The sequence below is a fragment of the Pygocentrus nattereri genome, chromosome 11 (assembly GCF_015220715.1).
Source record: "Pygocentrus nattereri isolate fPygNat1 chromosome 11, fPygNat1.pri, whole genome shotgun sequence".
NCBI classification, from domain to species: domain Eukaryota; kingdom Metazoa; phylum Chordata; class Actinopteri; order Characiformes; family Serrasalmidae; genus Pygocentrus; species Pygocentrus nattereri.
In genome coordinates, this window is record NC_051221.1 from 2,657,975 (window position 1) to 2,683,321 (window position 25,347).

The window sequence follows — 25,347 nt, forward strand, 5'->3', positions numbered from 1 at the left end:
GGGTCTTTGCCTGGTTTAAGAAGTAGGCTAATGTTAGCAGAGTTCATGTCTGGGGACAGTACGTTCTCATTTTGAATTTGAGTTACCATTCTAAAAAAGGTTGGTTCTAGCACAGACCAGAATTCTTTGTAGAACTCTACTGGAAATCCATCTGGGCCTGGGGCTTTGTTATTTGGTAGATGCTGCAGGGCTTCATGTAATTCGGATAAAGCAAGTGGTGAATCCAGTGCAACAATTTGTTCATTTTCCAGCTTGGGGAGATTCATATTATTAAGAAATTCTTCAATAGCTGCGTTAGAAGGATTAATCTGTGATGAATATAAGGCTTTGTAAAACTCTTTAAAAGCTTTATTTATTTGTTGTGGATCATGAGTAATGTTTCCAGTTGAGACTTTTATAGAAGAGATAGTTGTTTTTTCTTTATTTAGCTTTAACTGGTTAGCAAGGAATTTTCCGGATTTGTTGCTATGTTCAAAGTTCTGCCAACGCAACCTTTGCAGTAAAAATTGTGTCTTTTTGTCTATTATTTCATTTAATTCCAGTTTGAGTTTTCTCAGCTTGCTCATTGTGTGTTCTTGTGGTGAAGCAGCATGGGCAGCTTCTAAGGATTTTATTTTTTCTTCCAATTCTAATACCTGTGTTTTTTCTTTTTTTTTCTTATGTGTGCAGTAGGATATTATCTTCCCCCGCATTACTGCCTCTCCTGCTTCCCAAAGAACACACGGTGATGTTCCTGGCAGATCGTTATTCTCTAAATATGTTGTCCATTCCTTTTTGAAATAATTAATAAAATCTTGTTCTTTAAGTAATGATGTATTTAATCTCCAGTTCCTATTTGTTGGTGTGGTTCTTTTCTGTGCCAGAGAGAGAGATACCGGTGCATGGTCACTGATAGTGATAGGGTGAATCTGAGTGTCTGTGACATCCATCATAATAGAGTTGCTAACTAAGAAGTTGTCTAAACGAGAATGTGAGTGGTGTACTGCTGAGAAGAAGGTGTAATCCCGGAGAGTGGGGTGATGTGAACGCCACGCATCAGAGAGCCCAAAGTCGTTCATATATTGTTTTAGAGTGTCTGCAGACTGCCAGTTCCTTTGACTCATTGCTGTACTGAGCCTGTCGATATTTGGATGAAGCACCAGGTTGAAATCTCCTCCTATTATTAGTTTGGTGTCAGAATGTTCAGAGAGTGCAGTGAAGATATTATGAAAAAAGGAGGGGTCGTCAACATTTGGCCCATATATATTAGCAATACATAAATGCATATTTAGAATCGACAAGTTAAGTATTATAAATCTACCTTCAGGATCTGTTATATTGTTACTAATGGAAAAGTTTATCCTTCTGTAATTAGTACGGCCACCCCCCTTTGTTTTGAGTTGTAGCAGGCTGAGTACGCATGAGGGAACTGAGGAGAGGTCAGTGTGTATGTAGGTGTTTTGGACAGATGTGTTTCCTGTAGAAAGACAATATCTGCTTGCAAGTTGCTTAGCCGATTAAAAATTTTCAATCTCTTTTCCCTCGAACCAGCTCCATGTACATTCCATGTAACAAACCTCAGTGTACTCATGTTAAAACTAGCTGTTTGAGTGTTGGATGTTTACTAGAGGTGTATGTGTTGTATAAGTGTGCTGTATGCCTGTGTTGTATGTTTTGTGTGTGTACTATATGTCTGTGTGTGTGTGTCTGTGCCTGCATGTATCAGTCGTATGTGTCTGTGCTGTGTTTGTGTGTGTCTCCTGTATGTTTGTGTGAGTGTGTGCTGTGTGTCTCTGTGTGTGTCTGTTAGATATGCCTGTATGTATGTGTGTGTGTGTGTGAACAAATCGCTTAAAGTGAATGAACAAATCGCTGTGTGGGTGTTGAAAGAGAAAGGGGGAGGAAAAAAAGGTGATACGTAAAATGAAAGTGCACATACAACAACAACAAAAAAAGGGAAAACAAATACATCTTAAGGAAGAAGAAAACATTTAAATTATTTAAGGCACTCTGCTTATTAAACCGGCATTAATGATTTTTTTTTTTTGACATGTCGTATTATACTAGTGGAAAGGTGATATGTTAAAGTATTCGGATAAAGGCGTCGGTGTTGATACAGATCACCTGATTAGTACAGCCATGGTGTGATATTAATGTCGCGGTAGAGTTGACCGCTAACGTACAGTTTGTCCACTGCAATGACGGCCCGGGAGCCTCCTTGGATGAAACGTTTACGAATGGGGAACAGGACCTTGCGTCGCTCCAGGATCTCCTTGGGGAACTGGTCGTTTAAACTAAAGTCCGTTCCTCTCAGTTCCCGGCCGCGGCTCTTTAACAGCTCTTTATGTTGGAAGTGTTCGAGCTTAGCCACGATCGGTCTGGGTCTTCGCGCATCCGGCCGTTTACCCCCCAGGCGGTGAACGCGGTGGAAGCCGATGTTTTTAACGGTGTCCTTCGGAAGTTTTAGGTGAGTTTGTATGAATGACTTGACTGTACTTACCGGGTCTTCGTCTGCCTTCTCCGGGATTCCTGAAAAAATTAGTTTGTCCCTCATGCTGCGGGACTGGAGATCAAGAACCGTTTCTTTAATTTTTTTGTTTTCCTCCGAGAGCCGGGTCATTCCCTCGGTGAGCGATTTCACCGACTCTCTCAGAACCGCATTTTCTGCAGCGAGTGATTCAACCTGCTGCTGGCTGAACTCCACTGATTCCCGCAGGGCCTGAAACTCTTGGTGGAGTATTTCCACTAGAGCCAGGCGCGCGTCGAATCTGGAGAGCTTGTTATTGATGGACTCCAGAATTTCCACCGTGCTGCTGGTATGTGGGCTGGCCGCTCCTGGGGATTCTTCGGGCCGGCTCCTTTTGGTGGATGGTGTCTTATTTGACTTGCTCATGATGACTCTATCAAAGCAGTCGTCTATATAGGCGAATATATCGCAGGGCTCCAGAGTGTTGGAGTTGTTGAGAATGACTAGATAGGAAATAAAGAAAAGACAACCTGAAAAATGGTTACTTATCTTTTGTGCTTGTCTAAGATTAAGCTAGCGGAATAGAAATAAATTAGCTGAAAAGTTTAGCAGTGGCCTGCCGCCATTTTCAAAAAGCTCCGCCTTCAGCCGGTTTTGCAGTCTGCCGTCTACTCTGTCATTTCCTGTCTCCTAGACACACCCAAACTGCATTCTGTATTGATGACCCTCATTTGTCCATCACTTCTGATCCCTCCGTCCTGTGGGGGGCTGGTTTCACTTCTTCCTTTAGTGCTGCTGATGACCATCAGTGTGTCAGTCAAATAATAACCTGTTTTATTTCTACAGCACCTTTATTAAACTCAAAGCAGGTAACAGTGAAACAGAATGAGTGCAGAAACAAACAGAAAGAGCTCTAACATACAGGAGAAGAGCATCAGCTCCATCTGAATGAACATGTAAAGGGAGGTAAAGCACTGAGTGAACAGGGGGGTTTGAGTTGTGTGTTAAAGACAGAGATAGAGGGGAGTTCCAGAGGTTTGGAGCTGTTCCACTAAATCAAATATGACACCATGATCATGAAGAGTTTGTGAGGGTTTTATCTGAACTCATCAAGATCAACATACTTTCAGAGGGGGAGGTGATACAAGTATTAGGGTAATAATTAGAACATCAGTTTTATTTGTGTTGAATTTAAGTAAATTAGAGCTTAACCAAGTCTTAACATCACAGATACAGGTACTTAGAAAGGGAGTTAATATAGATTTGGATATCAGAAATGTAGCAATGAACACATAATCCATGAATTTGACTGTTGGACTGCATATAAACTATAAAGACAGGGGGGCCCATAACAGAACCCTGGGGAACACCCGGAGTATCAGGAGCAGTGGGGGATTTGTGTTGCTGTATAGTGAAGAGCAGAGATGAATATTAACTAGTTATATTTCCTCAACAGTTCCATGTACTAAAATACAGGTGATTTGTTTTCTCCTGACTGTCTACTGGTAGCGTAGTAGATCAGGAGTTTAGGAGCTTCTCCAGGTTTCTGCTGATACCAGGCTAGTAAACCCTTGCTATTATAAGTAGCCACGGCAGTGCTGGTTCTACAGCTGATGGTAACTGAGTCTCCTGGAGAAACAGTTTTCACTGCAGGAGTCTGAGTTACAGTCACCTGACCACTGGATCCTGAGAAAAAAATCATTTTAAACACTTCAAAATAAAGAATTAGTAGAATATATAAAGAGATATTAATCTACAGAAATTAATTTACACAAAGACAAATGAGTGAGTTACCTTGAGTCCAGAGGGTGAGGGTCCAGATGAAGATGGAGACCAAAGCCATGGTTGCTGTGGGTGAAGTTTGTGGGGCAGCAGCTCTCAGCCATGAAGTGTTAAACTCACAGGACTATAAACACTAGCAGAGCACTGAAGCATGGGCTGATCATGCAAAGTGGAGCCTCTATGGAAATCATCTTTGTAACAACACTGAGTAAAGATGATCATATTTATCTGATCTTGTTTGATCAGATGTTTCTGCTCTGGGTGGAATCTGATGTTTAAAGTCCAGCTTTTTATAGAGATGTGGGGAAATGAAATCTCTTCTGATTCCCACCAGAGTTTTCTGAACGAAGACAGAATGATTTGAGGGTTATATGACATTTCACTCCCCCAGATGATCCTGAAGGCATTAAGTGGAGAGGAAAAATAAGGGGGTCTCAGAGGTTTGTGGAGGTCAGTAGCGGAGACTATTGCTGGGAGCTACTTCAGCTCAGCCAGGCTTTTCTAATTCTAGAGAGATTAGAAGTTAAATATTCCCTTTAATGTCCAGCAGAGGGCGCTCTCTTATTGTGCAGTTCTAACTGTCTCTGCCTTTCATTTGAGGGTCTCTGCAGCTACGACTGCCACCCAGTCTGTCTGGATCAGGGCTGGAGGACTTTCTGGTGGAGGAAACAATGAAAACAGTAAGAACCTTTTCATCTATAAATTTTAGAAGAACTTTTATCTAGAACATTTTCTACCAATTTAAAACTGTTTATTTAGTGTTTAGGAAGTTCAGTTTGTCTGTTGTGTAAATTCTAAAGGACCAAGCGAGTCCTCAGTTTAGATGTTTCACTGCTTATAAAATAATCCTTGTTGGGAATAAAAGGCAGAACGTGTGCAGATCTACAGTGTGTAGTTTATTCCATTATTAGATGATTGTAGAACCCATTAATATTGTATTATAGGTCAGAAATAGTGCGTGTAGAGGCTGAAGAGAGCGGCGTGTTTAGAGCAGGAGGTTTTTGTACAGCCAGTAAACCAGTTTGTATCACTGTGGTACACTTTTGGTGGAGGAACCAAACTGTCAGTTGGAAGTAAGTCCACTTTTCCTCCTTATTCAAAAGGAATCTTTTATTAAAATGATTATGGATCAACAGTACAGACGTACTTGATGTTCTTCTAAATCAGTTCTGATCCAAATTTGAATGTATTTCATTAGAACTTGGCTGAAGTGTGGCGAGCGTGGAGCTTTAGGCTTTACCACGAGCTCCTGTTTCTGAACTGGATTTCTTTTCTTTAAAACACTAATATTTCCTAAAGGTTTCCTGTGAAGTGTCCAGTAATGACATTTCTTTAAAAAGATCAGATGTAGAGCTGGATTGTAGTGTCAGTGTTGGGCTCCATTACAGCAGTTCTGTCTCCATCTGGAAGCCACAATGTGGAGGTTATTATGAGCGGCGTTTTCTGCTCTAAAGCTTTGAAGCCATAGTACATGGAGACTGCAGCTCCATTTATTTAGGGATTATTTATTGTTTTGGAGGAAATAAAATCATGTTCCATTTCAAATTTCCCATCACAGGATGTGCAGAATGTCCGAGTTTTACTGAGTGAAATTCAGTAATATTTTCTAATGAAAATGGAAATGAAGTGCAGCTATGAATGTGATTGTAAATATGAGTTTGTGTGTGAAACGGTTGAGTTTAAGGTTGTAATTAGAGTTTGGTTTTTAATGCATCACTGAACTCAGTTGTGCTCTGTTAGAAATAAGGGAAATGAAACTGTGTGTGTGTCCTAGGTGTGGCCGCGCCCACCCTCACGGTCCTGCCCCCCTCCAGCGTGGAGCTGCAGCAGGGGAAGGCCACACTCGTGTGTTTGGCCAACAAGGGCTTCCCCTCAGACTGGCGGCTGAGCTGGAAGGTGGACGGGAGCAGCTGGAGCTCAGGGGTTAGCCAGAGCCCCGGACTTCTGCAGAAGAACGACGGCCTCTACAGCTGGAGCAGCACCCTGACCCTCCAGGAGGACCAGTGGCTAAAGAAGACAGTGACCTGTGAGGCCACCAAGGACTCCCAGACTCCTGTCAGCCAAACCCTGACGAGAGAGCAATGCACTGGGCAGTGAGCGTCCACGCGTGTGTTGGAGCTGCTAGAGCTCCTCTTGATCTTCAGTGAGCTCAAACATGGCTCTGCTTAATGCTCTGATCTTCATCTCATCACTTCATCATCACAATAAAGAGTTTCAGTATTAATATCTACAGTCTCTCATTGTTTATTATGTTATTTTCCTGTTTTTTCAAGCAAAGAATAAACATTTAAACATTTCTTTGATCTGTAATTCACTGGAATCAATGTTGTTTATTTCTCTTCTAAAAATAAAGCTTGTAGATTTGATTAACTGCAGTGTTTCCACTTTTGTGTCATGATTTTTTGAGGTTTTATTGTAAAAATTTTAATGATGACACAATTATTTATTTTTCAAAAAGTCATACCAAACAAGATTATAGTCCATAAAACTTTCCATTATTAGAAAATAAATGAACCAATACAAACTCAGAAAAATAACAAATATACAAATAAAACCATAAACAAGTCGTTACATGGATAACAGTTCAACTCTGTCCCAATAAAATCAAACGTTTATTCAGTTTTGTATAAATGTAATGTTTCTGATTCAGAGACTCTAAATAACTCTTGACTCTATCAGCCACTTTCATTAACCTGAAAACACTGATGCGTCACACTGTTGTCCACCAGGCACTATTTGTTTTAATAAAATTGTGTTTTTAATAGTAATAAGTTTCATTTTTATAGCGCCTTCCTCACAAAGTTGGTTTACATATAAACATTATTGAAATTCAGAGAAAAGCAAATCACTGAGAAACAGGCAGGTTTTGATTTGTGTCTTAAAGGCCGAGACAAATGTGAGATCATGGAGACTTTGAGGAAGCAAGTTTCAAAGTTCTGGAGCTGTTACAATGAACCACTGTCTGAGGACGATCTGAACTGGGGTGAAGAAAGCAGTACCAGAAGACCTGAGTGTACGAGCTGGCATGTAGAGATACTCATAAACACACTAATCAGCATTTCTCAATCACTGCTACTGAGCATGAGACGGACCCTGGAAATGTTATAGAGGAGACTGAAGGTGGTTTAATCAGTGAGCTGATATGATAATCAATAAAAGTGACAAATTAAATGTGTCACCTAGATCAGAAACAGGTTCTGAGAGTTTTACATGACCTCCGTCAATGTTAAAGCTCATATCAGAGTGAGTGCAAGTAAATATTTTGGGGGTAATTAGGAAATCAGTCTCATCAGAGTTAAGCATAAGGAAATTACAGCTCTCCCAACTTGTAATATCCCAACAGACAGTTAGAGAGGGGGGGGGCAAGAGATTAGAGGAGTTGAAGCTGATTTATATCTGTTTCTCATTCACATAACAAAGAAAACTGAGTCCATGCTGATGAATTATACGGCCCTGTGAAAGTGTGTAAATTATAAAGAGGAGAGGGCCAAGGACAGAACCCTGGGGAACCCCTTGAGCAACATGAGAGACATTTTCCAGTAGTTTAGCAGTGAAAGGGAGTTTCGAATTTGGTCTGACATTATTTAAATTTGTTGAATCTGAACCAGATTTCTTCATGACCGGCACAACTGCAGCAGGTTTTAGTTGGAACAGGACAATTCCAGACATTCAAGATTACTCAGGTGAGAAATGGGAGTAGAGATAACTGGAAGACTTTTGTTGGTATGGCACTGGATGGATTTAACAGGTATGTTGTGGTCTCTCAGATAAACTCCTGAAAAGGTTATATGTAGAAGCAATTTTATTATGAAGAAACAGGAGAAGTTACTCAGATCGCTCAACAGAGCCAGAAACATTAGATGCAGGGGGTTAATGTGTTTGTTAACTGTGGTAAAGAGTGACAGAGGCCTGAAATGAACACTGCTGATTATAGAAGACATGTGGTGTGAAGGTTTCTTCTAAAGTTGATGAAGGTGGCAGCCTACTGCTCTCTTGACCTGGAGCTCAGGAGTGGAACAAGGACAGGAGTGAGAAGAGGGTAAAAGCCAGGTCTTCAAGGAGGCATGAGCTTCAGAAGCTTTAAAGAGAGAGTAACTGTAATTTGAGAGCATCTCCACTGGATAGCATTCATTAATAGTGTAAAGAGGAAAGGAAGATTGCATGGAGATAGAAAAGGACAGAGGATCAACCGACTGAAGGCCATGATAGGATATTGTGTTTTCTGTCTTAGATTAAGTGGAGAAAACCTAAAACTGAATTCAAGCAAATGATCAGAGACACCACACTTGGAACCAGACACACCAACATCATTCAGACCAGAGAAAGAAACTAAATCAAGTATGTGATCATGAGAGTAATAAGATCTACATCCTGAGTTAAATTAAAACATTCAAACACGTTAAAGTGAGTAAATGTGAAGAAAAGCTAGATCTGCAGCATCTTCACCTGCTCTCTTCTCCAGGGTCTCCACCTCTATTGAAGAAAAGAATCGCATCATCTGCAAATGTCTTTTCTCATGACTGCACTGAATGGAGTGTTTGGGGATGTATCTCCTCACAGTACTGAGTTCATAAAGGCACAACTCTTTTAGTGGTAACACTTCACACCATTAGTCTGTGCTTTATAAATTAAATGATTGGTTTTAGTGAATGTGATTATTCAGTAATCAGCTCCACTCATATGTTATACAGTGGACTGTGCTGAAAGTTAAAGAACCAACACTGATTCAGATCATGATGACCAGCTGGTCTGAGGTCAGTGAGATTCTCCTGGATGAAGACATTCACAGGTTTTAATGAGAGGTTTGAACTGTTTCTATGACACTTCATCTGATGGTAGTTAGATTAGGAGTTAGGAAAGTTCTAGTTGTTCCACTGTGGAAAGAGGAACCAGTGAATGTTCTCCAGTGCTAGAACGCATTAGTGCTGCTGCATAGTTTCCAGTTCTTTTGAGTTCAGTCTGAGTTCTTTACTGTGATGAATGGTGATGGTCAGTGTTGTTAGAGAGGGAGTTCAGCTGGAGATTCAGTGCAGTGCTGTGTGTTGATCTTGAGGGAGTTTGGCTGAATGAAGCTGAACATCTGGTGAAAGTGCTGCTCTATTCTGGGAGAAAGAGGACGACTCAGGCCTGTTCATGCAGATCTGAGTTCCGCCCCACTGCTCTCTCTCTCTCTCTCTCTCTCTCTCTCTCTCTCTCTGTCTCTCTGTCTCTCTCTCTCTCTCTCTCTCTGTCTCTCTGTCTCTCTCTCTCTCTCTCTCTCTCTCTCTCTCTCTCTCTCTCGCTCTCTGTCTTACTGTTTACTGGTTAAACTGCTTGTTTGTGTTCAGCTGCGTGGGCTGTGGGGGGCTGGTTTCACTTCTTCCTTTAGTGCTGCTGATGACCATCAGTGTGTCAGTCCAATAATAACCTGTTTTATTTCTACAGCACCTTTATTAAACTCAAAGCAGGTAACAGTGAAACAGAACGAGTGCAGAAACAAACAGAAAGAGCTCTAACATACAGGAGAAGAGCACCAGCTCCATCTGAATGAATATGTAAAGGGAGGTAAAGCACTGAGTGAACAGGGGGGTTTGAGTTGTGTTAAAGACAGAGATAGAGGGGAGTTCCAGAGGTTTGGAGCTGTTCCACTAAATTCTCTCCCACTGACTGAGGACAGTCTGATTCACTCTAATCAGACCAGCTACAGAAGACCTGAGTGTCTGAGCTGGCGTGTAGAGATGGAGGAGATCAGTAAGGTATTAAGCTCAAGGCCATGTATGTCTGTGAAGGTCATGAGCAGCAGCCTGTATTGACCACACAAAGGGGCAGATAAGCAGTGCAGGTTATGGAGAGCAGGTGTGATGAGGGCAGAGTGCTTAGTGTGAGTGAGGAATCAAATATGACACCATGATTATGATCAGATTGTGAGGGTTTTATCTAAAGTCATCAATATCAACATACTTTCAGAGAGGGAGGTTATACAAGTATTATGGTAATAATTAGAACAACAGTTTTATTCGTGTTGAATTTAAGTAAATTAGAGCTTAACCAAATCTTAACATCACAGATACAGGTAGTTAGAAAGGAAGGTAATCCATGAATATGACTATTATACTGCATATAAACTTTAAAGACAGGGGGGCCCATAACAGAACCCTGGGGAACACCCGGAGCATCAGGAGCAGTGGGGGATTTGTGTTGCTGTATAGTGAAGAGCAGAGATGAATATTAACTAGTTATATTTCCTCAACAGTTCCATGTATTAAAATACAGGTGATTTGTTTTCTCCTGACTGTTTTCAAATTATAATACTTTGATTTCCACTCAAGTAGAGTAATCTACTTTTTACTGAGTTCATACTTGCAGGTGGCACGGTGGCGTGGTGGGTATCGCTGTCGCCTCACAGCGAGGGGGGCCTGGGTTTGATTCCCCAGCCGGGTGACCGGGGTCCTCTCTGTGTGGAGTTTGCATGTTCTCCCTGTGTCTGCTTGGGTTTCCTCTGGGTTTTCTGGTTTCCTCACACAGTCCAAAGACATGCAGTCAGGCCAATTGGATATGCTACACTGCCCCTAGGTGTGAGTGACTGTGTCTGTTTGTGTGCCCTGCGATGGACTGGCGACCTGTCCAGGCTTCCACCCGATGACCGCTGCGATAGGCTCCAGCACCCCCTGCGACCCTGACGGAGAAGCGGCTTGGAAGATGGATGGATGGATTCATATTTCCTTCATGATTTATGTGTTAAATTCCATTTTATCTCATTGGTGATCTCTGTACTGCTTTGTGATCGGTCACATCTCTTTGAAGTCAGAGTCCATGGTGGGTCATTCTGTCTAAGAGCACAGCACCTGATATTGACCACTGTTTCCATCAGGTCCAGTTAGACTCTTGGGAAGTTCTGCACTGTAGGAACACAGAACAACAGTGTAAGTCGTGTAGTGTGAAAGGTGTTGAGAGAGAAAGAGCAGCTTCAAATCAGACTCCAGTGAAAGTGTTGATACTTCAGGGAAATCATGACTAAAGTACTATGAAAAGTACAATTTTAGAGATTATTTTCTCCAAAAGATCCCAGAAAGGTGTTAATAAATAAACTTCTTATGCATTTTGTGGTAAAATAAATTGCTAATGCCCCAAAATGAGAGGTGTGAGCAGCAGCAGACCAGCCCAATAATGATTAATGCAGAAACCCTCTACATCACTCTGTGAGAGGCTTTAGTTTATCTTATCAACAGCTGTGGCGATGCTAGAGCCCATAAGGGGTTTGTAATGTTATGTTAGCACCAAGCTAACAGTGGTGCATGTTAATATTATATGGAACATCTTACTTAAACAGACCTTCCAAGCTTATAACAGACATTCTGTCTACATATTTTAACTGTGTTTCTGTTTTACAGGGACTTCTTCAGTAAAGATCTGACCTGAACCTGTATCTCTGTAATGTTATTGGAGGAGCCTGTTATCACTTCTGTTCAGTTTCAGTGACGTAGTTTCCTGTTCCAGACCTACAGTGATGGTATTTTTATCATTCGTATAACTAACTTTGATTATTTGATTAAAAAAGGAATTTGTAGTTTTAAATGAATTCTATATTTTGAATAAAATTAATATAAATAGTTCATTATTTTGCTATTTTGGAAAGGCTTTTGACGGCATTTGACCTACACAAGCAGAGAATAAATGAATTTATGTAACTGATGTTTACAGTGACAGTTTATGTGTATAAAAATTTAAATCTTTTAAACCTGAATGTTTTTTAAAATAATGCAGTTCTTTTAACTGGACCTTGGCTGACCAGCTGGACAGATAATAATTCCATTATGAATTCATCCGATTTACGTGTAACTGCTTAGTACTCACCCTGTAAAGATCAACTCCTACTAAAAGCTGATGAGTCTGAGTTTGTTGAAGGACTTCTTCAGGGACTCCCTCTTTCTCAGGACTGAGAGAAACATCCATTTCATAATCTGTCCAGATCCTTATAATAAACTTTAGAATAAATGAGACTGGAGCTGAACCCTACAGCTAGTTCCAGACCTGTGGAGATCAGGAAATAAACCCCTAAAATCACAAAGCATTTCCAGTCTAATGAACAGAAGAACAAACTCCATCTAAAGTCCTGATTTCCACAGAGTGTGTTATTGTGTGTGTCCATCCTCCCCCTCAGCACCTGCAGTAGAGTCCAGCTGCAGCAGTGCAGTCTCTGTGCAGCTGGACTGAGGGGGGTTTTTGTACACCTACTAAACACTGTGGGAACACCCAGCTACCACTGATACTGTGTGCACTCTGACAGTAATAATCTCCAGCATCTTCAGTCTGGACATTACTGATGGTCAGAGTGAAGTCAGATCCAGATCCAATGCCACTGAAACGAGCTGGAACACCTGACTGTCTACTGGTAGCGTAGTAGATCAGGAGTTTAGGAGCTTCTCCAGGTTTCTGCTGATACCAGGCTAGTAAACCCTTGCTATTATAAGTAGCCACGGCAGTGCTGGTTCTACAGCTGATGGTAACTGAGTCTCCTGGAGAAACAGTTTTCACTGCAGGAGTCTGAGTTACAGTCACCTGACCACTGGATCCTGAGAAAAAAATAGTTTTAAACACTTCAAAATAAAGAATTAGTAGAATATATAAAGAGATATTAATCTACAGAAATTAATTTACACAAAGACAAATGAGTGAGTTACCTTGAGTCCAGAGGGTGAGCGTCCAGATGAAGATGGAGACCAAAGTCATGGTTGCTGTGGGTGAAGTTTGTGGGGCAGCAGCTCTCAGTCATGAAGTGTTAAACTCACAGGACTATAAACACTAGCAGAGCACTGAAGCATGGGCTGATCATGCAAAGTGGAGCCTCTATGGAAATGGACTCACCAAACACCTCCATAATAAACACGTCTGATTATTTAGATCTGATTAAAAAGTATCAGCTCAGTTCTGTTCATTCAGTGTTAGACGTTAATTTCTAAAGCTCATCAAGAGTTGATGAGTGTAGAAGAGCTCAGGGTGAACAGTGAGGAGTGATGGAGGTTTATGTACAATGACTTCACTGAAATGTAGCACTGTGGTTCTCTTTCAGTGGAGGAACCAAACTCACTGTGAAAAGAGACTTTTATTCTATTTAAACAGGAGATTCATTTAATCCCCTCATTATCAGCTGCAGATCATGATGACCAGCTGGTCTGAGGTCAGGGAGGTTCTCTTGGATGAAGACATTCACAGGTTTTAATGAGAGGTTTGAACTGTTTGTATGACACTTCATCTGATGGTAGTTAGATTAGGAGTTAGGAAAGTTCTAGTTGTTCCACTGTGGAAAGAGGAACCAGTGAATGTTCTCCAGTGCTAGAACGCATTAGTGCTGCTGCATAGTTTCCAGTTCTTTTGAGTTCAGTCTGAGTTCTTTACTGTGATGAATGGTGATGGTCAGTGTTGTTAGAGAGGGAGTTCAGCTGGAGATTCAGTGCAGTGCTGTGTGTTGATCTTGAGGGAGTTTGGCTGAATGAAGCTGAACATCTGGTGAAAGTGCTGCTCTATTCTGGGAGAAAGAGGACGACTCAGGCCTGTTCATGCAGATCTGGGTTCCACCCCACTGCTCTCTCTCTCTCTCTCTCTCTCTCTCTCTCTCTCTCTCTCTGTCTCTCTCTCTCTCTGTCTCTCTCTCTCTCTCTCTGTCTCTCTCTCTCTGTCTCTCTGTCTCTCTCTCCTTCTCTCTCTCTCTCTGTCTCTCTGTCTCTCTGTCTCTCTCTCGCTCTCTCTCTCTCTCTCTCTCTCTCTCTCTCTCTGTCTGACTGTTTACTGCTTAAACTGCTTGTTTGAGTTCAGCTGGGTGGGCTGTGGGGGGGCTGGTTTCACTTCTTCCTTTTGGTGCTTCTGCAAACCCTTTTAAACTTTGTTTTACAGTTCATCAAATTTTCCTTGAAAACATCCAAACTGAAGAACAAACAGCTGCTGTTAATTATCTTCACTCAGTTCTCATCTTTCTCCAATCTGTCTTTGGTACTGTGAACCACCAGCTACTGTATTTATCCTACCGGTCTGTAACATTGAATCTATAACATTAAAGACTCTTTCTCTACACAAGACTGTGGGCTTTTTCTCCTTTGGTCACTCATTTGTTTTGGTGTCATAAAGCTGTCATAGTCCTGTGATTATCAGCCTGGATTCATGTTTTATTGTTGCTAAGTACAGATCGACTAAGACCACAGTCAGTCCATGATCATCAAACCACACTGTTCTAACGATCATATCTTAGTCTAATGCTGAACCCACTGTTGTGTATGTAAACATAATTAGTGCTGATCTCATTTCATTATCATTGCTATGTAGAAACCCAGCTGTACTTCATCTAATCATCACCTTGGACTGATTCTTCATAACCAGCTCTGATCACATGACATCTGTTATCAGATCCTGAGGATTTCTACGACATGAACCAGAATTTTTCATTTTATTTTATTTATTTATTATTTATTTAACCAGGAAGGCCCTACTGAGATACACTGTCTCTTCTGTCAGGGAGTCCTGATGAAACTGAGCAGCTAAAATGAGATGAAAAGGTCTCATTCCAGAAAAGAGGACTTCATTTACGTCTTAGTCATTTCTAGACTTGATTACTGAAATTTTCAGCTTGCTGACTTTCTTTCATGCACCTTTTCTCTTCTACAGAGGATGCAGAATGCTTCAACTGATCAAGTTCACGAATTCCCGGCTTCACATGTCCTCTGCACCTGAATTCATAATAACACACTCACACGCTAACTTCAGATCTCCTGATCCCTGCCCTGCCCTTCCCTGAGATCCAAGAAAGGCATGAGGTCATTTCTCAACGCTTCACCGTCCACGTCTCTCAGTGGTTACACTTACTCTGAGCCCCTTCTTCTGTGGGCTGAAGACTTAGTGCTTCACTAAATCCCTCAGACCACTGTTGAATTTATTGTTTACTTATTAAAAATTAAAATACTTTAAAATATGTCCTTATTTAACAAGATCAAGCTTTGATAGGACTTGATTTTTAGGTTATAGACTAGATATAGATAGTTAGAGACTATCTGGGTACTTTGAATTGCATTGATCTCCACTGTAATGAAAGGGAGTCTGCTAAAAAAAATAATATGGAACATATTATTATTATTATTATTATAACTATTAAGGTGGGATGGTACTTTAACGTCAGCGACAATCTGTGCAAGATTTTTGACTCTTCACTACTTTGAAGTAGAACTAATAATATCCATGAGTTTGTAGATATTTGAAGGCAATCTTTAGAAAAGATGTGCTGAGTGTGTTTTGTGAGATGTTCCATCTAGTGCTGAAGATCCCTGTTCCACAGTCAGGAGAACCCCCCAAAGAGAGAACAGTGCTCACTACTGTAGTGTTTTGGAGTTGATGAGTTCAGCTGAGTGCAGCTTTAGCAGCTGTTCTCAGATCAGTGAGAGTTTCTGAGTCAGAGCAGTTCCTCTACAGCTGAGGGAGGTTTTTGTATTGTGCTCTAACACTGTGTGAACGGAGTGTCATAACCCTGCTGACAGTAATAATCTCCTGCATCTTCAGACTGAACTCCACTGATCTTTAGAGTAAAATCTGTACCAGATCCACTCCCACTGAAGCGATCTGGAACACCAGACTGACGGCTAGTAGCACCATAGATCAGGAGTTTAGGAGCTTCTCCAGGTTTCTGCAGATACCAGGCCAGATTGCTGTAAATGCTCTGACTGGCTCTGCAGCTGATGGTAACAGAGTCTCCTGGTGAAACAGTCTGAGATCCTGGAGTCTGAGTCATAATTATGTCTCCAAATGACCCTAAAGAAAAAAAATACAGAGAAAAACAAGTCAACATTTCAGAACATCTTCTTTTAATTTTAATTCAGCTATGATCAAAAACAAAAGTGAGTTAATGCGGCTCCTCAGAACTGAAATATAACCCCTGATATTTTTACCTTGAGTCCAGAGGGTGAGCGTCCAGATGAAGATGGAGACCAAAGTCATGGTTGCTGTGGGTGAAGTTTGTGGGGCAGCAGCTCTCAGTCATGAAGTGTTAAACTCACAGGACTATAAACACTAGCAGAGCACTGAAGCGTGGGCTGATCATGCAAAGTGGAGCCTCTATTAGAAGTGAAATATTCCCTTTAATGTCCAGCAGAGGGCGCTCTCTTATTGTGCAGTTCTAACTGACTCTGCCTTTCATTTGAGGGTCTCTGCAGCTACGACTGCCACCCAGTCTGTCTGGATCAGGGCTGGAGGACTTTTTGGTGGAGGAAACAATGAAAACAGTGAGAACCTTTTCATCTAAAACTTTTAGAAGAACTTTTATCTAGAACATTTTCTACCAATTTAAATCTGTATATTTAGTGTTTAGGAAGTTCAGTTTGTCTGTTGTGTAAATTCTAAAGGACCAAGCGAGTCCTCAGTTTAGATATTTCACTGCTTATAAAATAATCCTTGTTGGGAATAAAAGGCAGAACGTGTGCAGATCTACAGTGTGTAGTTTAGTCCATTATTAGATGATTGTAGAACCCATTAATATTGTATTATAGGTCAGAAATAGTGCGTGTAGAGGCTGAAGAGAGCGGCATGTTTAGAGCAGGAGGTTTTTGTACAGCCAGTAAACCAGTTTGTATCACTGTGGTGGACTTTTGGTGGAGGAACCAAACTGTCAGTTGGAAGTAAGTCCACTTTTCCTCCTTATTCAAAAGGAATGTTTTATTAAAATGATTATGGATCAACAGTACAGACGTACTTGATGTTCTTCTAAATCAGTTCTGATCCAAATTTGAATGTATTTCATTAGAACTTGGCTGAAGTGTGGCGAGCGTGGAGCTTTAGGCTTTACCACGAGCTCCTGTTTCTGAACTGAATTTCTTTTCTTTAAAACACTAATATTTCCTAAAGGTTTCCTGTGAAGTGTTCAGTATTGACATTTCTTTAAAAAGATCAGATGTAGAGCTGGATTGTAGTGTCAGTGTTGGGCTCCATTACAGCAGTTCTGTCTCCATCTGGAAGCCACAATGTGGAGGTTATTATGAGCAGCGTTTTCTGCTCTAAAGCTTTGAAGCCATAGTACATGGAGACTGCAGCTCCATTTATTTAGGGATTATTTATTGTTTGGAGGAAATAAAATCATGTTCCATTTCAAATTTCCCATCACAGGATGTGCAGAATGTCTGAGTTTTACTGAGTGAAATTCAGTAATATTTTCTAATGAAAATGGAAATGAAGTGCAGCTATGAATGTGATTGGAAATATGAGTTTGTGTGTGAAACGGTTGAGTTTAAGGTTGTAATTAGAGTTTGGTTTTTAATGCATCACTGAACTCAGTTGTGCTCTGTTAGAAATAAGGGAAATGAAACTGTGTGTGTGTCCTAGGTGTGGCCGCGCCCACCCTCACGGTCCTGCCCCCCTCCAGCGTGGAGCTGCAGCAGGGGAAGGCCACACTCGTGTGTTTGGCCAACAAGGGCTTCCCCTCAGACTGGAGGCTGAGCTGGAAGGTGGACGGGAGCAGCTGGAGCTCGGGGGTTAGCCAGAGCCCCGGGCTTCTGCAGAAGAACGATGGCCTCTACAGCTGGAGCAGCACCCTGACCCTCCAGGAGGACCAGTGGCTAAAGAAGACAGTGACCTGTGAGGCCACCAAGGACTCCCAGACTCCTGTCAGCCAAACCCTGAGGAGAGAGCAATGCACTGGGCAGTGAGCGTCCACGCGTGTGTTGGAGCTGCTAGAGCTCCTCTTGATTTTCAGTATTAATATCTACAGTCTTTCATTGTTTGTGTTATTTTCCTTTAAAAGCAGCAACAATAAACATGTAAACATTTCTTTGATCTGTAATTTACTGGAATCAAGTTTGTTTATTTCTCTTCTAAAAATAAAGCTTGTAGATTTGATTAACTGCAGTGTTTCCACTTTTGTGTCATGATTTTTTGAGGCTTTATTTTAAAAAGATTAATCATGAGACAAAATTATTTATTTCTCAAACAGTCATGAGAAATAAGATTATAGTCCAGAGGAGTATTTATTAGAAAATCAATGAATAATCCAATACATATTCACAAAAAAAACAATTATACAAATAAAAACGTAAAGAAGTCGTTACATGGATAACAGTTCAACTCTGTCCCAATAAAATCAAATCTTTATTCAGTTTTGTATAAATGTAATGTTTCTGATTCAGAGACTCTAAAGAACTCTTGACTCTATCAGCCACTTTCATTAACCTGAAAACTCTGATGCATCACACTGTTGTCCACCCAACCAGGCACTATTTGTTTTAATAAAATTGTGTTTTTAATAGTAATCAGTTTCATTTTTATAGCGCCTTCCCCACAAGTTTGGTTTAAGTATAAACATTATAAATGAAATTTAGTGAAAAGCAAATCACTGAGAAACAGGCAGGTTTTGATTTGTGTCTTAACCTTCCTCTAGTAGTAACTTTCTGTTACTCTTTCTTATGTTACCGGGTCGGTTTTGACCCGTGTCTTAAATCACCCTTCAGATACTTTAGTTACCTTGTTAGGCTTCCTCATCCATGAAATGATTGGTTTAAATATTTTTTGTTGAGAGAATATTTTTCTTTTGAGAGAATACCCGTCATCTTCAATATAAAAATATAGTCAAATGAACCTCAAGAGAATAATATAAATAAAAAAAGGTTGCTATAGTACCTGACTATTACTAAAGGGCATTAGAACACATTTCCTAAATGTAAAAAAATATATAAATGTATATATTTTTATTATTAACTATAGTAACATCTATGCTGTTACGGGTCAATTTTGACCCATATATAATTACTTCAACAAGAAGGCAAAAAAATAGAACTTTAATACAAATACTAAATGAAAAGCACCAGTAATAAACAATAAATAACTACTATTAAATAATAATAATAATATGTAGATTTTCAATGTCAAACAAACAACAGCCAATCAAGCAAATCAAACTCTCCAAAACCAAGTACTAGTTTTATAAATAATCTGTGTGCAAGAACATGCATGTGTACTTGTGCAATATTAGATGCATGTGTGGCAAAAAGTGACACTTGTGTGTTCTTTGCAGAGATATTTTTGCAGGTGAAGCACAACGTGTTTGTCTTTCTGTCCTTATTGCTAGGGCAGACCTGACACCTCTTTCTTTTAGAATCAGATGGTCTCACTGGGGTTGTGGCTGTTGTGGTTGATGTTAAGGCAGGGTTGGTTGAGGAGGATGCTGGTGCTGATGCTCTTCGTGTTGCTGTGGGTGTGGATGGAGTGCTTGATGAGCTCTGCAGCTGTCTGACCAAGGCTGCAGCGGCTGGGTCTCGGGGCACCCGTTTCCTTTGCTCTATTTGTGCCTTAACAAGGGATCTTCCTAGCTCCTCAAGAAACATCCTTCGCTTGTTTTCTTTTGTTTGAGTTCCACCCTTGGTGAATTTGGTTCCACAACACAAATGCATTGTATGCAGACACATCGAGGATGTTGTAAAATACAACCATTGGCCATCTCCTGGTCATTCGCTGGCAAGTGTAGGTGGCAGTTAGCTTGTCCAGGTTGTCCACTCCTCCTTTGTTTTTGTTGTAGTCCAGGATAATTATGGGCTTTTTGTCACTTCCTGATGACACAGCTGCATCTTTGTGAAGAGTGGACATCAGAATCACATTCCGGCGTTTTTTTGGACAGTATGAAACCGCAGTGGTGGTGTCTGTAAAAACAAACTTTGAGGAAAGTAGAGCCCTGTCCTTCACCTGCAACATTTCAGGGGGCAGCTCAGGGTTATTCTTTTTTACAGTGCCCACCATGGTGAGTTTCCTTTTGAGAAGTTCATAAAAAAATTGTCACAAGTAATGTTGTGACCCTGCAGTCCAGAAGTCATATCGAGGACTACATGTTTTCCTTGTTTTTTTTTCAGGTATGCCACTTGCAGACTTGCCTGTGTAAATCTTTAAATTCCATGCATAGCTAGTTTTTGTATCACAGGCTGCCCTGACTTTTATTCCATATTTGCCTGGCTTACTGGGCATCCACAAAAAGGGAGAAAACGTTCATCAACTGTTACCTCTGGCCCTGAGTTGAACATTAGTGGAAGGAGCTGCACCCATTTCTCCCAAACAACCCTGATGGGAGAAAGTTTGTCAGATTTTGCTCTGGTGTCTCTGTTGTCAAATCTGAGGACTCTTGATATCATATGAAAATTTTGATGTGACATTGTTGCCTGGAATATATTCCTGCCTGTCGATGCATCCCAGAGACTATCAGTGGCCTCATTGCTGGATTTGTACACTCTAGCAAGGAGAAGAACACCAATGTAGGCATCCAGATCTTCCTCAAGAATGTCATTCCACATGTTGTCGTGAACTTTTTTTCCTTCAAGGTTTGTCATAGCAATAATAACTTTTTTTAGTGACGATGGCATAAACAGATCAAAACATGTCTTGATGTCACTTGATGACACTCTTGTCACAGCAAACCTTGTGATCCCTGGGGTCATTCTGATACCATTTGCAGCATCTGCCCTGCCATGTATATCAGGAGGTACTGAGCTCCAACAGATACCACTTTTGGATTTGAATCTTTTGGTAGGAGTGGGAGCAGCTTCAGCACTGGTGACCTCCTCATCAGACTGATCAGATGTGTCTGTGTCTTCCGGGTGATACTCTACATCATCTTCTTCCTCAGAAATCTGCTCATCTGTATCAGATTGCTGCTGTGTGTCCTCTGATTCATTATCATCAAATATATGATCCAGAACTTGGCTTACATCAAATCTTCTTCTCATTGTTGCATGCTGTAAGCTGGAGATGTATACTCTGCAAAGCACCAACTCTGAACTGATTTGGCTGGGCATGTCTGGGCATGTCTGTCCAGAAGCTCCTAACTGTGTTTGGAGGTAGAGCCCCAAGTGTTTGGAGCCCCAAGTGTTTGGAGGTAGAGCTGCCTGTGGGTTGTTGGTTTACAGTGTGTTTATGATTTAAGTTTTGGAATTTATTATTGTTTTCTAACCTTAAATTATACCTTGGTCAAAATTGACCCTAAGAACAGAAAGGTCATAATTTTATCCAGAGAATTTTGTAATTTAATAAATTATATTTATATGTATTTATTTTGTTTAAATTCTAGAGAGTTCAGTTTCTAGATTAAGTTCTAGACAAAGTAACAAAAAACGGATGCAATAAACACATTTATGTACTATTTTTATGCATTTAAACTGACAAACGGGTCGCTCACGAGCCTAACACTAGAGGAAGGCCGAGACAAATGTGAGATCATGGAGACTTTGAGGAAGTGACTTGCAAAGTTCTAAAGTTACAATGAACCACTGTCTGAGGACGATCTAAACTGGGGTAAAGAAAGCAGTACCAGAAGACCTGAGTGTACGACCTGGTGTGTAGAGATACTCATAAACACACTAATCAGCATTTCTGCATCACTGCTAATGAGCATGAGACGGACCCTGGAAATGTTAGAGGAGACTGAAGGTGGTTTAATCAGTGAGCTGATATGATAATCAAATTAAATTTGATAAATATGATAAAACACAATAAAATACGATATGATAAAACAAATTAAATATGTCACCTAGATCAGAAACAGGTTCTGAGGGTTTTGCATGACCTCCGTCAATGTTAAAGCTCATATCAGAGTGAGTGCAAGTAAATATTTTGGGGGTAATTCGGAAATCAATCTCATCAGAGTTAAGCATAAGGAAATTATAGCTCTTCCAACTTGTAATATCCCAACAGACAGTTAGAGAGGGAGAGGGAAAGAGATTAGAGGAGTTGAAGCTGATTTATATCTGTTTCTCATTCAAATAACAAAGAAAACTGAGTCCATGCTGATTAATTATATGGCCCTGTGAAAGTGTGTAAATTATAAAGAGGAGAGGACCAAGGACAGAACCCTGGGGAACCCCTTGAGCAACATAAGACACATTTTCCAGTAGTTTAGCAGCGAAAGGGAGTTTCGAGTTTGGTCTGAAATTATTTAAACCAGTTGAATCTAAACCAGATTTCTTCATGACCGGCACAACTGCAGCAGGTTTTAGTTGGAACAGGACAATTCCAGACATTCAAGATTACTCAGGTGAGAAATGGTAGTAGAGATAACTGGAAGACTTTTGTTGGTATGGCACTGGATGGATTTAACAGGTATGTTGTGGTCTCCCAGATGAACTCTTGAAAAGTTTATATGTAGAAGCAATTTTATACTGAAGAAACAGTAGAAGTTCCTCAGATAGTTCAGCAGAGCCAGAAACATTAGATGCAGGGGGTGAATGGGTTTGTTAACTGTGGTAAAGAGTGACAGAGGCCTGAAATGAACACTGCTGATTATAGAAGACATGTGGTGTGAACAGGAAACACTGATGTCAGATCTGCCAACTTGTTCACTGTATGCGATGAGCTGAACATTAAGGCCAGGTTTCTTCTAAAGCTACTGAAGGTGGCAGCCTACTGCTCTCATGACCTGGAGCTCAGGAGTGGAACAAGGACAGGAGTGAGAAGAGGGTACAAGCCAGGTCTTCAAGGAGGCATGAGCTTCAGAAGCTTTAAAGAGAGAGTAACTGTAATTTGAGAGCATCTCTACTGGACAGCATTCATTAATAGAGTAAAGAGGAAAGGAAGATTGCATGGAGATAGAAAAGGACAGAGGATCAGCCGACTGAAGGCCATGATAGGATAAGTATTAATACAATTATTGTAAATGTTCTCTAGTGCTAGAACGCATTAGTGCTGCTGCATAGTTTCAGTTCTTTTGAGTTCAGTCTGAGTTCTTTACTGTGATGAATGGTGATGGTCAGTGTTGTTAGAGAGGGAGTTCAGCTGGAGATTCAGTGCAGTGCTGTGTGTTGATCTTGAGGGAGTTTGGCTGAATGAAGCTGAACATCTGGTGAAAGTGCTGCTCTATTCTGGGAGAAAGAGGACGACTCAGGCCTGTTCATGCAGATCTGAGTTCCACCCCACTGCTCTCTCTCTCTCTCTCTCTGTCTCTCTCTCTCTCTCTCTCTCTCTCTCTCTCTGTCTGACTGTTTACTGCTTAAAACTGCTTGTTTGTGTTCAGCTGGGTGGGCTGTGGAGGGCTGGTTTCACTTCTTCCTTTAGTGCTGCTGATGACCATCAGTGTGTCAGTCAAATAATAACCTGTTTTATTTCTACAGCACCTTTATTAAACTCAAAGCAGGTAACAGTGAAACAGAATGAGTGCAGAAACAAACAGAAAGAGCTCTAACATACAGGAGAAAAGCATCAGCTCCATCTGAATGAACATGCAAAGGGAGGTAAAGCACTGAGTGAACAGGGGGTTTTGAGTTGTGTGTTAAAGACAGAGATAGAGGGGAGTTCCAGAGGTTTGGAGCTGTTCCACTAAATTCTCTCCCACTGACTGAGGACAGTCTGATTCACTCTAATCAGACCAGCTCCAGAAGACCTGAGTGTCCCAGCTGGCGTGTAGAGATGGAGGAGGTCAGTAAGGTATGAAGGTCAAGGCCATGTATGTCTGTGAAGGTCATGAGCAGCAGCCTGTATTGACCACACAAAGGGGCAGATAAGCAGTGCAGGTTATGGAGAGCAGGTGTGATGAGGGCAGAGTGCTTAGTGTGAGTGAGGACTCCAGCTGCTGAGTTCTGAACAGACTGGTATTTAGGGAGGAGTTTAACTGGGAGTCCACTAAGAAGGTCATTACAGTAATGAAGGTGGAACTGATAAAGATCTAATCTACATTTCTGCAGCACTGCTGATAATCATGGGGCGGAGTCTGGAGATATGAGGAAGGTGGTAGAAGACAGTCTGGATCAGTGAGATAATATGGGATTCAGAAGTGAGTGAGGAATCAAATATGACACCATGATCATGAAGAGTTTGGGAGGGTTTTATCTGAACTCATCAACGTCTAAAATTATTTCAGAGAGGGAGCTGACAAAAGTATTCAGGGCAGATATTAATGTATCAGTCTTTTCTCTGTTGAATTCAAAGAAACTCTCACCCAAATATTAATATCACAGATAAAGATGGTTAGAGAGGGAGGGGCTTGTGGAGAGGGGTCGTGGGTGGCTCATATACATTTGTGTGTCATCAGAGCAACAATAAAAAACTGAGTCAATACTGAAATAAACATATACATTAAGAAGAGAAGGTGGCCCCGAACACAACCCTGGGGTACACCTTGAGCAACAGGATCAGTGGAAGATTTGTGTTGTTTTATAGTCTTCACCAGAGATGGGCACTTATTAGTTATATTTACTCAATTACATATACTAAGTAAAATAATGACAGATTTGTACTCTCCTGAGTATTTTCATATCATAATGCATGTACTTTTACTGAAGTATATTAATGAGTAAACTACTTTTTACTGAGTTATACTTTGCCATTAATATTTACTAATTCCTTTGTGTTTAATTTGAGAATATTTTATTGTGGTCAACATCAGTGGTACTTTATTTTGGGTGGTCCTTTTAGATAAAATAAACAACAGACACTTACTAACATATCAGCAACGTGTCAATCATGGAAGAGCACTGAATACATTGAGTAGATTATCAAGAGACTTTTGATTCACTGTGTAAGTAAAAATTGTTTATAATCTGCTGAATTCAGTTGTTTTTCCCTTTATTTGTTGTCCAAGTTTATATGTGTAGGTGTTTAATCTGAGAGGAACTGAACATTAACAGGTTTAATACAGACACTCAACACCCTCAACAAGCAGTAACAGACACACTGACATTATTCTGTACCTGGAGCTTCACCAGATTAGGCTTGAGTTATGGTTTGGATTAGAATCAGAGCCAGAGTGAGAGTTAGGATTAGGTTCAGGTTAGGATTAGGGACAGGGTGAGGGTTAGAATTAGGAAAGGAGTTGAGGTTAAGGTTAGGATTAGGGCTAGGTTGAGGGTTAGAATTAGGAAAGGAGTTGAGGTTACGGTTAGGATTAGGGCTAGGGTGAGGGTTAGAATTAGGTTTGGAGTTGAGGTTAAGGTTAGGATTAGGGCTAGGGTGAGGGTTAGAATTAGGAAAGGAGTTGAGGTTACGGTTAGGGTTAGGATTAGGGCCAGGGTGAGGGTTAGAATTAGGTTTGGAGTTGAGGTTAAGGTTAGGATTAGGGCTAGGTTGAGGTTTAAGATTAGGTTCTGAGTTGAGGTTAAGGTTAGGATTAGGGCCAGGGTGAGGGTTAGAATTAGGCTTGGGGCTAA

At 40.8% G+C, this 25,347-nt stretch overlaps 2 gene segments (V, D, J or C); one reads left to right on the forward strand and one right to left on the reverse strand.

The window, feature by feature from the left end:
* LOC108417027 overlaps nucleotides 1–16,179 on the reverse strand; it is an 83,148-nt gene extending 66,969 nt beyond the window's left edge. Inside the window, 2 exon segments of the V gene segment in view lie at nucleotides 15,699–15,997; nucleotides 16,135–16,179. Of these exon segments, the coding sequence occupies nucleotides 15,699–15,977 (279 nt within the window).
* A 279-nt stretch (nucleotides 16,180–16,458) lies between these two features.
* Nucleotides 16,459–18,017, forward strand: LOC108418143. The segment is given in 3 exon segments: nucleotides 16,459–16,467; nucleotides 16,752–16,860; nucleotides 17,561–18,017. Coding segments are annotated over 3 exon segments (441 nt in total).
* Nucleotides 18,018–25,347: the final 7,330 nt, after the last annotated feature.